This window comes from Leptopilina heterotoma, unplaced genomic scaffold, assembly GCF_015476425.1.
Source record: "Leptopilina heterotoma isolate Lh14 unplaced genomic scaffold, ASM1547642v1 Lhet_39, whole genome shotgun sequence".
In the NCBI taxonomy this organism is placed as follows: Eukaryota; Metazoa; Arthropoda; class Insecta; order Hymenoptera; family Figitidae; genus Leptopilina; species Leptopilina heterotoma.
The window spans coordinates 479859-492982 of NW_025111058.1; the positions used below are offsets into that span (position 1 = coordinate 479859).

The 13124-nt window shown below is 23.6% G+C and overlaps 1 protein-coding gene across 1 annotated transcript in view; it reads right to left on the reverse strand.

The window, feature by feature from the left end:
* The window catches only part of LOC122506048 (ETS translocation variant 4-like), a 49600-nt gene that overhangs the window by 11184 nt on the left and 25292 nt on the right, over positions 1 to 13124 (reverse strand). The window contains exons 5-6 of the mRNA XM_043618020.1: positions 10827 to 10971; positions 10515 to 10645 (exon numbers count right to left, since the gene is read on the reverse strand). Of these exons, the coding sequence (XP_043473955.1) occupies positions 10515 to 10645; positions 10827 to 10971 (276 nt within the window). The remainder of the gene's footprint in view (positions 1 to 10514; positions 10646 to 10826; positions 10972 to 13124) is intronic.

Sequence of the window (13124 nt, forward strand, 5' to 3'; positions counted from 1 at the left end):
ATCCCTCCACTCTGTCTCGCCCCTCAACGCCACCTGGCTTGTCGATTTTTCCCTTTTACCCCCCTTCCACAGCCCTGGTTACAATTCATATTCTAAGCCCCTTCAGTGTAGTCTTTGCCCTTCCCCTTGCATCTCGAAAAAGCCATTCTCCATTCTGTAATTTAGTTATGCCTCAAGTCGTGCTCGGAGAATATTGAAAAATTTTTCGAACCTTGCAATTCTCATTCGTACAATATTCGAGAGTTCCTGTCAAACACTGCGGCGAAGAATCATGAATTATATTTGATTTTAGAGAAAAAAAATTTTCATGGATTTGTTTCTTTTTTTTCAATCTTTTTAGTAAAGAAAATTATTTATTTGAATCAAGCATTCCAATGTCAGGGGATATTTCGTTGACATTCCTGGAATATTTTCATTGAAACATTGGAATTTTCCTTCGGAGTGTTTTTTTTTTTGGACTAATGTAGAAATATTCCATTGGAATTTTATAAACATATTTTTTAATAATATATTCTTGGAATATTTCTATAATATTCCAATAAAATATTCCTACTATATTCCGATTCAAATATTCATTCTGATCACAGTATTCGTACATTATTCAAAAGGAATATTCTACTAAAAAAATATAAATACTAGAAAAATTATTCAATTAAAAATAAAAACACTAAAGGAATATTCCAATAAAAAAAAATACTAAAGAAATATTTCACTGAAAAAGTAAAAATACTAAAAGAATATTCCACTAAAAATAGAAATACTAAAAGAATACTCCACTAGAAAAATGGAAGTACTATAAAGAATATTCTGTTGAAAAATAGAAACCAAAAAAATATTCCACTAGGAAAATAGAAATACGAAAAAAAATTTATTTAAAAATTGAAATACTAAAGGAATATTCTACTAAAAAATATAAATACTAGAAGAATATTTCAATTAAAAATAAAGACACTAAAGGAATATTCCACTGAAAAAATAGAAATACTAAAAGAATATTCCACTAAAAAATAGGAATACTAAAAAAATAGTCCGCTAAAAAAATAAAAATACTAAAAGAATATTCCCGAAAAAATAGAAATACTAAAAAAATACTCCACTAGAAAAATAGAAATACTAAAAAGAATATTCTGTTGAAAAATAGAAACCAAAAAATATTCCACTAGGAAAATAGAAATACGAAATAAAATTTAGCTAAAAATTGAAATACTAAAGGAATATTCTACTAAAAAATATAAATACTAGAAGAATATTGCAATTAAAAATAAAGACACTAAAGAAATATTCCATTGAAAAAATAGAAATACTAAAAGAATATTAGACTAAAATATAGAAATACTAAAAGAATACTCCGCTAAAAAAATAAAAATACTAAAAGAATATTCCGTCGAAAAAAATGAAAATACTAAAAGAATATTCCATCGAAAAAAAATTTAAATACTAATAGAATATTCCACTAAACAGTAAAAAAAACTAAAAGAATATTCAACCAAAAAAAATACTAAAAAAATGTTCCACTAAAAATAGAAATACTAAAAGAATATTTCAATTAAAATTTAAAAATAAAAATATTAAAGGAATATTCCACTGAAAAAATAATGTAACTAAAAAATAATTCCTCTACAAAAAAAAGAAATTAAAAAAAAATAATTCTGTAAAATATTAAGCAGAATTACGGAGTTAATATTCTATCCAAAATTCCAAAATATTAATATGAATAAAAAATATTTGAAATATAGATAATATTTGAAATAAAGAATAAAACGAAATTGAATATTTAACAGAGCAACTTGATTACTTCCATATGTACATTTATCCTCGTGGAAATGTTGATGGTCGAATAATAATACCTTGGTAATAGTTAGCCGATTGGTTCCCGACCCACTAATTAATCCGTGACCAGTGAGGATTACGACATACACTGAATGGCTATTTATCTCGATTCGATACTCTAATATTTCACCCCCGCCACCCTCACCCTTTTGACTCCTATAACATGTAATAATTCTATACCTACTTCAAAAGATTTTATTAATCTTACTCGATTTTATTTCTCTCCTACGATTGAGATTTTTTATAGACAAATTTGTATAAAAAATTTTAATCGTAAGGGAAAATTAATTTGTTATTTATAATAATTTTTATATTAATATACACTCAATTAAAAACAAATGGTAAATTGTAAAAGAATATTTCACTAAAGTGTAGCAAGAATATTCCAAGAATATTCCAAAAATATTCCAGTTAAAAATATAAATATTAAAAGAATATTTCATTAAATAATGCTCCACTAGTATACGGAATATTTTTATTCTCAAAGTTCCAATTGAATATTCCACTAAAATTCCCAATTCCTAAATTAAACTAAAAGAAAAATTTTAATAGACGGATATTAACATGTGAAAAGAATATTCCACTAGGAAAATAGGAATGCTAAAAGAATATTTTCATAAAAAAATAGAAATTAGTAAAAGAATATTCCACTAAAAAGTATAAATACTAAAAAAATATTTCAAAAAATAGAAATACAAAAAGAATATTTCAGTAAAGTGTAGTAGGAATATTCCAAAAATATTCTACTAAAATAAATATTAAAAGAATAATCCACTAAATAATGGAAATACTAGAAGAATATTTCAATTCAAAATAAAAACTATAAAAGAATATTCCAATGTAAAAATAGAAATACTAAAAAATATTTCGCTAAAATTGAAAATATTGAAAAAATATTCCACTAAAAAGTAAAAATATAGAAACAAAAAAATAATATTCCATCGAAAAAAGTTTGAAATACTGAAAGAATATACTTCTAAAAATAGAAATACTAATAAAATATTTCGGTTATAAAAATTTAAATACTAAAAGAATATTCCATTAGAAAAATAGAAATACTAAAAGAATATTCCACCAAAAAAATGGAAATAATAAAAAAATATTCCACTAAAAAAATAGAAATACTAAAAGAATATTCTATTAAAAAATAGAAATACTAAAAGAGTATTACACTGAAAAAAAATACTTTGTTGTAAAATAGAAATATCCAAATAATATTTTACTAAAATATAGAAGTACTAAAAGAATATTCCATTGTGAAAGTAGAAATATTAAAAAAATATTCCCCTAAAAAATAGAAATATTGCAAAATATTCCGCAAAAATTAGAAATACTAAAAGATTGTTTTGTCTAAATAAATAGAAATACTGAAAGAATATTTTGCTCAAAAATAGAAATAACCAAAAAATAATATTTTACTAAAGTATAGAAATACTAAAAGAATATTCCATTGTAAAAGTAGATATATTAAAAAAATATTCCACTAAAAAATAAAAATACTAAAAAATATTCCACTAAAAAAATTGGTGCAAAAGAATATTCCCATAAAATTTGAAGTAGTACTAAATGCTTCGGTAAAAATAGAAATACTAAAAGAATATTCCACTAAAAAAATACTAAAGGAATATTTTGCTCAAAAATAGAAATAACCAAATAATATTTTACTAAAGTATAGAAATTCTAAAAGAATATTTCATTGCGAAAGTAGATATAATAAAAAAAAATATTCCACTAAAAAAAATACTAAAAGAGTATTCCACTAAAAAATATTCCACTAAAAATATTTCACTAAAAAATAGAAATACCAAAGAACATTCCACTAAAAAATAAAAGTACCAAAAGAATATTCCACTAAAAAATAGAAATAGTGAAAAATATTCCGCTAAAAATTAGTTTTGCACTTTTTTTTCATTAAATATAAAATAAAGATTAATTTACATTTTTTTCATATTATTAATATTTTCGAACACGAATAGAAAAAATTTTTAGAAACCACGCTCTTTTTATAATATAATCGCCTTTTCACGTACATAAAAGTGAAACGGTGCATATTAAATTTTCTGTATGGTGAAAATTCACTTCTATTTTCTCTAGATTGATATACTTTTTTTTTTGCTTTTTTTTTGCTCTTTTTCGTTTTCGCATGGATTTTATAATATACATATATATATAGAAGGCTAGTGTATAGAAACGCACCAACACTGGGATAAATCAGCGAGCCAGGTAACTGGGGAATTGAGCATGAATTTTTAAATAGAATGAAGCTGCGGAATCCGAAAATGAACGCAACGAAGAGAAAAGCTCTGAAAAGCTCGTCTTGAAATGGACGTAAGCTAATAGTGTCCGCCCCTTTTTCGGATCAACTATATATTCCCTCTCTTTTTCTGCGCCACAAATTTCTCTCTCTCTCACTCAATTACTCTCTTTGTTTTTCTTTTTTTATTAAATTTTATGTTACAAGAGTGAAAAAAAAGGTAAGGTACTAAAAATGTTTTAATATGTAATTAAAATTCTCATTAAATTTTTTTTTCGTTAGTAAAAAATTGCAATAAATTTAAATTTCTGTTAGTAGAGGAAATTTTTTATCTAAAGTAGAGTAATTAAAAAAGAACCACTTTTGATTATTAGTTATTACACAGTTTTTCTAAGGATATCAAATTAAAACAAAAAAGCAAATAAAAAATGTTGCTTCGCAACACTTTTGATTCGTTTTTTGTCTCAATTTGATATTCTTAAAAAACTGTAGTATTAACAAAGGTTCTTTTTTTAAATATTCCTGGAATATTCTTTCTACATTTTAGGAATATTAATATTAAGAAAATTCCTACATTTTTCCAAAGACACATTCCAAACATAAGAAATTTTTATTTTCCTAAAATGTGGATGGAATATTTAAAAAGAAATATTCCCAAAGTTCCAGTGAAATATTCCAGAAATTTTAATGGAATATTCTGTACTTCTTAGATTAATATTTAATCTATTTTATAAATAAAAAAAAAATTTTTTTACTTACTCTCTAAATTTAAATTAGTCAAAATGCTTAATAACTTAAATTAGTGACGGACTAATTAAATTAGTAGAAATTACTATTTATTAGTGAAATTTACTAATTAGTAGAAATTTCTATTTATTAGTAAAATTTACTAATTCAAAAGCAGAAAATCAGTCACTAATTCAAATTAGTATAGATATTTTTACTAATTCAAATTTAGAGAGAAAAATTGTAATACAAATATTAAATATTTGACTTTTCTGAAACAATAAAAAAACAGGAGATTTTTTTTTTTTAAACTCAAGTACTGTCTCAATTTCTGTCGGAGTGGTAAAAGGTCAAAATTCCCCCTCCCCTTTTCTCTTCGTTCAGCACACAACCGCCAGTTTCATCAACCCACGATTAATTTTAATCTAAAACCGCCAGCAAATCCTCTCACCCTTTAGTTCGCTTCATAACGAAACCAAGATCAACCGCTTTATCCTCCTGGAGCAACGAATATAGACTCCCGACATCATCATTCCCCCTCCGCCCCTCCTTCTATCCATCTCCAATTACCCTCAAAACTTATGGTAAAAGAAAAGTTAAAAAAAAGAAGAAAAAAATCTGCGGTATAGTTGTGGTCCAATTTATAAGCGAATCGCTTTAATTATATAATTAGTTCATTCTTATTGAATGCTGTTTTATTATAATTATGAAAAAAAAATAATAGTTCAGTCGCATGTAGTACTTTTTTTTAAATTAATTGGAATATTCTTCGATATTCCATTGGAATATTACTTGTCGTTCAATCTTTATCATAATTAAACTCAAAATATTCCACATTCAATTTTCGTTGCAAAATATTCTTTTTATATTTATAATCGAAGAGCAAAAGAAATTCTATTTAAATTCTTGGAATCTACAATATAGGAATATTATAATATTCCAGAGGAATATTACTTTTTAAAATTATAATTTTTCCAGTTCAAGATAAATTAATGAATTTATTTAAATAGCTCAAAAGTTGATTAGTATTTTGCATAAATAGTAAAGTATAAAAAAAATATTTTTTTACCAAATTCCAATGTAATATTTCCATAATATATTAAAAGGAATATTCTTTTAATATTTATATTTTTTAGTGGAATATTCTTTTGGTCTCTCTATTATTTTATTTTTTAGCAAAATTTTCTTTTAGTATTTTTTAATGGAATATTCTTATAGTATTTCTATTTTTTAGCCAAAAATTCTTTTAGTATTTTTTTTTAGTGGAATATTTTTTAGTATTTTTATTTTTTAGTGGAATATTCTTTTTGCATTTCTATTTTTTAGTGGAATATTTTTTAGTATTTTTATTTTTTAGTGGAATATTTTTTTAGTATTTCTATTTTCGCAGCGGAATATTCTTTTAGTATTTCTATTTTTTTAATGAAATATTGTTTTAGTGTTTCTATATTTTAAGTGGAATATTTTTTTAATATTTCCATTTTCAGCGGATTATTTTTTAGTATTTCTATTTTTAGTGGAATATTCCATTAGTATTTCTATTTTTACAGTGTAATATTCTTTTATTATTTTTATTTTTAATTTAAATATTCTTCTAGTATTTCCATTATTTAGTGGATTATTCTTTTAATATTTATTTTAGTAGAATATTTTTTGAATATTCCTACTACACTTTACTGAAATATTCTTTTCGTATTTCTATATTTTTTGAAATATTTTTTTAGTATTTATACTTTTTAGTGGAATATTCTTTTACTATTTCTATTTTTAAGCGAAATATTCTTTAAGTATTTTTATTTTTTAGTGGAATATTTTTTTTAGTATTCGTATTTTTTAGTGAATTAATTCTTTTCAGTCTTTCTACATTTTTAGTGGAATATTCTTTTAAATATTTACAATTTTTTTTTTAGTTGGATCATTCTTTCAGTATTTTTATTTTTTCAGTGGAATATTCTTTCAATATTTCTTTTACTTTTTCAGTGAAATATTCAAGTGTTATTATTTTGTATTCTATGTGGAATACTTTTACAACTTTTCGTCAAAGTTTTTTCACTAAATTAAATTTTCAAAGAGAAACTAATTTTATATGGAAAAATTTAGGAAAAAATTTGTTTTTAAATAATTAATAATAATAATAATAATAATTTTAATAATAATAATGTAGATGCAGTCTGTTGCATTCAGTCAAGTCCCATGGGTCAAGACTTTTGAAGCATTCTCGCTCTCTCTCTCTCTCTGGCATATCATATTTCGGTGAAAAGGCGAGATTCGAAAACGTTGCGTTGAGACATCGATGCCTACCGGGATCTGGGCTATTATTAACGTAAACTGTGAGTAAATAATTGAAGGGGTTTAATGGGAGGGAGGATTCAGAAAATAGGGAGGCATAAATGTAATCCCCAAGTGAAAACAAAGTAAGGTGTAATCGACAATATGTTTTGTTTATATAAACGTTATCGCTTTAATGAATTTGCATCAAAAACAAAAAACAAAAATTTTAATATTTCAGCCCAACGTTTAAAACATTTTTAAATTTAATAAACATTTTTTTTAAATAAAAAAAAATTATGTGAACAGTAAAATATTTTTTAACTTTAAAAATTAATTTATTAACGAGGATAAAGAAACTGCAAAAAACAATAATAATTTAATAAATTTTTTAATTAAAAAAAAGTCAAAAAAAAAAACTAATATTTTATAAATAATGAAGCGAAAGGAAAATTATTTTTCCTATTAAAAGAAAATAAATAAAAAATAGGGAGAATAGAAAATTATTTAGTTAATAACCCCAATAGCAGGGAATATTCCATTCACATTCCTGGAATATTTCTCTGCATTTAAATAAATTCATCAATTTATTTTTAATTGCAAAAATTTTGAACTTGAAAAGTAATATTTCTATTAAATATTCCTTGAATACTCCAATGGAGTATTTCAAATATATCCTCAATATTCCAATGGAATATCCATGTTAAATTTTTAATATTGAATATTAAAATAATAAATCTGGAATATTGAATATTGAAATATTAAAATATTAAATCTTGAATATTGGAATATTGGAATATTGAAGTATTTTTGAAATATTCGCAAACGAAATTTTAATTAATTAATGTAATACTGTAGTGCTTAAGTAAAAGGCCTGTCAATTGATTTCTTGGACATTTTAGTTAAGAGGCAGGCAAAGAGCTTTTGGCTGGTACAGTAGCAGTAGTCTCCCCGGGGAGAAAACCTCTTGCTTTCTTCTTCAACAAGGTTTGCTTTCGCTTGGATCTAGGATCTACTCTCTCGCTCTCTCTTATACTCTCGACTGCTACGAGTTGAAAGCATTCTTCAATTATTCAATTACATATCCTACGGAATATTCCTGTTGTGTGTCCCATTCTCATAAGAAGTTGTTACTTTTTTTCTATTTTCCTTTTTTTATTTTCTTTTTTTTCTTTGAAATAGAAAAAATCATTTTGCTTTCGCTTAAAAAAAAAAAATGTTTCTACTTTTTCTCAAAATAATTTTCAAGAAGTTGTTACTTTTTTTCTATTCTCCTTTTTTTATTTTCTTTTTTTTCTTTGAAATAGAAAAAATCATTTTGCTTTCGCTTCAAAAAAAAAAAAAAAATGTTTCTACTTTTTCTCAAAATAATTTTCTTATTTCTTAATAATAAAGAAAATTTTCTCTCTTGTTTAATGAAATTTGAATAAATTAAGAAATTTATTTTTTAATTCTTTCCAGGTGAAAAAGTTCCCGGGAATGGTACCGAGAAATTTCCCAGTACCATTCCCGGGAAACTTTTTCATTATTTTCATTTAATTTTTTATTTTTAATTAATTCTTTTATTTTTATTTCGTTTCTTTATTTTTATTATGGTTTTTATTTTTATTTCGTTTCTTTATTTTTATTTTGGTTTTTATTTTTATTTCGTTTTTATATTATTTAGTTTCTTCATTTTTATTTCGTTTCTTTATTTTTCATTATTTTTTTTTATTTCGTTTTTATTTTTATTTAGTTTTTTTTTTTTTTTTTTTTTATTTAGTTTTTTTTTGGGGGGGGGGAATGATAACAAGAGATTCCCGAGAATTTCTCGGTATTATTCCAGGGAACTTTTTCACTATTTTTATTTTTAATTATTTTTTTTATTTTTAATTCGTTTCTTTATTTTTATTTTTATTTCCTTTTAATATTATTTAGTTTTTTTTATTTCGTTTCTTTATTTTTATTTTTTTTATTTCGTCTTTCATTTTTATTTAGTTTAAATAAAAAAATTATTATTTAATTTTTTTTTGTTTTTATTTCGTTTTTATTTTTATTTCTTTTTTACTTTTTTTTTGGGGGGGGAAGATTTTTTTATTTTCTTTTACGAATTTTCTTCAATTGAAATTGCACTGGAAATCAATTCTCTTAGGGTATAATATAGATAATTTTTGGATTTATTCTCTCCCCCCTCTCCCCCTCATCGAGTTTCTCTTAGGTTGTTTCTGAACCGTGACAAATCTATACACAAAAGGATATATATATCCACATTGCATTGCCCTTTCATGGCGTACTTGTACCGTAGACTACCCATAAATAAAGAAAAAACGAGGGTTCACGTCTCGAGTCATTAATCGGACCTTGACTCTTTTCCGGTCTCCCGCCTAATACTGCGCTCAGACTATCCATAGACTTTGTACATCGACACCCTAAAGTATATTGTATACAATAAAGTCGCCAAAAATAAGAGAGAAGATACAAAATTTGTAGAATCACTTATCTATGAGCAACACATTTTTTTTTTTTTTTTTTTGAGAGAGAGAGAGAGAGAGAGAGACAAAAATCCACAAAATTTTATTGGACTAACGTCCAATAAAATGTTGTGGATTTTTGCCTCATTAAAAGTATTAATTTAATTATTCGTTTATAATAACGTGAAAATTAGAAAAGAATTTTTTTTCAAGTTAATTAGTTTACAATTTTTATATCTGAGAGTAGTGTTTATTTAGAAAAATAATTTAATTGTCAGAAATGATGACAAGTAATTAATATACGTTCGGAAAAAAATACATATTTGACTCTAGAAAATTTGTATGTATATATTTGTTTCAAATAAATTGTATTCGGTTAATATAAATTTTATTTGCTCTCTAAATTTTAATTAGTAAAAAAATTTACTAATTTGAATTAGTGACGGACTTGTTGCTTTTGAATTAGTCGATTTTACTAATAAATTAGTAGAAATTACTATTTATTAGTAAAATTTACAAATTTGAATTGAATTTAATTAAAATTAAAATTTAATTTAATTAAAAATTGCTAATTTGAATTTGTGACTTTTTGCTTTTGAATTAGTCGATTTTACTAATAAATTAGTAGAAATTACTATTTATTAGTAAAATTTACTAATTTACAAATTTGAATTAAATTTAATTAAAATTGAAATTTAATTGAATTAAAAATTGCTAATTTGAATTAGTGACTTTTTGCTTTTGAATTTAGTCGATTTTACTAATAAATTAATAGAAATAACTATTTATTAGTAAAATTTACTAATTCAAAAGCAAAAAGTCAGTCACAAATACAAATTAGTAAATACTTTTACTAATTTAAATTTAGAGAGTGATTAAAGTTAAAATAAAATTTGATTTTGTTAAAATAAAAATTTTCTCTGGATCTGGAATTAATTCCTTTTTTTGTATTTATTTTTGCAAAAAGAAAAAAAAATTTAGCTTACGTGAATTTCGCGTTTCTGCATCGGGAGATGAAATATTTGTAACTGTTGACGTTGATTCGGTAAAGTCTCTATCGGCTGGTTCTTCCTTGACTGCAATATTTTCCGATCCTTCTGCACGTGGACTCGATTGACTGTTAACAATATTAAGGTAATTTTATTTCTGTACCAAATTTTATTTTTTCTAATTTTGTCTATACTACTTATTTTTTATTTTTTTTCACTTTATTTGATTTTTCTTTTTAACTTTATTTGTACTTATTTTTTTAACTTTATCCATTTTTTGTTTTTTTATTTATTTTTTAAAATTTTTACCTGAAACACGACGCAGGTGCCGCTGGACTTAAATTTAAGAAATTTGTTGACTGCGAATGTGAATTTGTTGACTGTGTTTGATATTGTGTTGGACAATTAACATCACTTCTTTGTCTGCAACTCGATTCCTGCTTCATGTTTCTGTCTGTTAAACACATACAAAAAAAATTACGTTTTAAATAAATTATTATATTTTTTTTTCATAATTTTTCTTTTTAATTATTTTAATTTTATTTATAAAATCTGCTTGTCTTTATAGAAATTTAATTCAATTAGGAAATTTTGCGGAAAAGTTGAAGAAATATTCCATATGGAATAAAAAAAAATACTTGAAAATTTTACTCAAAAAAGTGGTAGAATTATTGCAAGAATATTTCACTAAAAAATAGAAATACCAAAAAATATTCGACTAGGAAAATAAAAATATTAAAAAATATTCCACTAAGAAAACAGAAATAGTTAAGGAATATTTCACTAAAAAATAGAAATACTAAAAAAATATTCCGCTAAAAAAATAGAAATACCAAAAGAATATTCCATCGAAAAAATTGAAATACTAAAAGAATATTCTTGTAAAAATAGAAATACTAAAAAAATATTCCGATTATAAAAATTGAAATACTAAAAGAATATTCCACTAAAAATGGAAATACTAAAGAAATATTCTGCTAAAAATGGAAATACTAAAAAATATTCCACTAAAAAAATGAAAATACTAAAAAAATATTCCATCGAAAAAAATTAAAATACTAAAAGAATATTCCACTAAAAAATGGAAATACAAAAAAATATTCCGCTAAAAAAATAAATATTTTACGGAAATGCAACAACCTGAAAAGAAGAATTAAAAAAAATTAGAAATTGCAATTAAAAAAAAAAGAAAAAAAAGTGGAAAATTCGAAAAAAAATGTATTCTTTGTTGATTTTATTGGAAAATAAAAAGAGAAGGAAAAACGCTTGAGAGGACAGAATGAAACATAAGGACGCGTGTCGAACCGGAAGTGAGGTGGCGCATCGTTGCAATGGCACGTGGGTGGAGTAGGGGGGACTGTAATGGGGCGCTGACGATTCAAACCATTCAAGGGGTGACTTCGATAAATCAAACAGATTCGGCCGTGGGAAGTACAGGTCAAAAATTTCGTACAATCAATTCATTTTATAAACGCGCACAAAAAAAAATTAACATTTTATCCACTAATTCATTCTGTTCAATTTAAAATTTTAAACAAAATATATAATTTATTTTTAGTCGCAAAATTTATTTTTACCGACAAACGAAATATTATTTTAATTTAAAAGATGAGATTCAAAAATTTTTTTTCATTTTGTATTTTTTCAATTTTTTGTGTTTTGACTATAAAGGGAAAATAAGTATTAACGACATTTGAATTTTTCAAACTTTGATTATTATACAAACGAAAATATTTAAAAATATTTTCGACCCTCAAAATTTTCTAGTTTTAAATTCGAGGGAAATAAATATTTTCGACTTTTGAATTTTTCGCATTTTCGAAAATGGAAATAAAGAGAAATAAATTTTTCCGACCTTTGGATTTTTCTATAACTTTAATTGCAAGAAAAATTAATATTTTCGACTTTTTTTGAATTTTTCGAGTTTTCGAAAATGTAAATAAGGAGAAATAAATATTTTCGACTTTTGAATTTTTTGAGTTTTTGAAAATGGATAAAAGGAGAAATAAATATTTTCGACCTTTGAATTTTTTTAATTTTAATTTCAAGGGGAATTAATATTTTTGACTCTTGGATTTTTCGAGTTTTAAAGACAAGGGAAGTTAATATTTTCGACTTTTGAATTTTCTAGTTTAAAATACAGTTGATAAAAATTTTTCCGACTTTCGAATTTTTCTAATTTTAATTAAAAGGGAAATAAATATTTTCGAGTTTTAAATAAAAGCGAAATATATATTTTCGATTTTTAAGTACAAACGAAATAAATATTTTTGACTCTTGATTTTTTCCGTCTTTTAAATAAAAGCGAAATAAATATTTTCGCATTTAAAAATTTTCCAATTTCAAACAGAAGCGAAATAAATATTTTCGACTTTCAAAATTTCCGAGCTTTACAAATAAAAGGAAAATAAATAAATAAATAATTTTATCAAAGAAAGAAAAAATAAAGAACAGCAAATAATTAATAAATAAAAATATTTAAATAATATTACTTTTTAAAAATAATAATTCGAAAAAAGAAACTGATTTTGAATGACATAATATGTGGAATGAAGATTTAGTTGAACATTCGATTCTTCTATTGTTTGCTATTAATAAGCGCTGCGC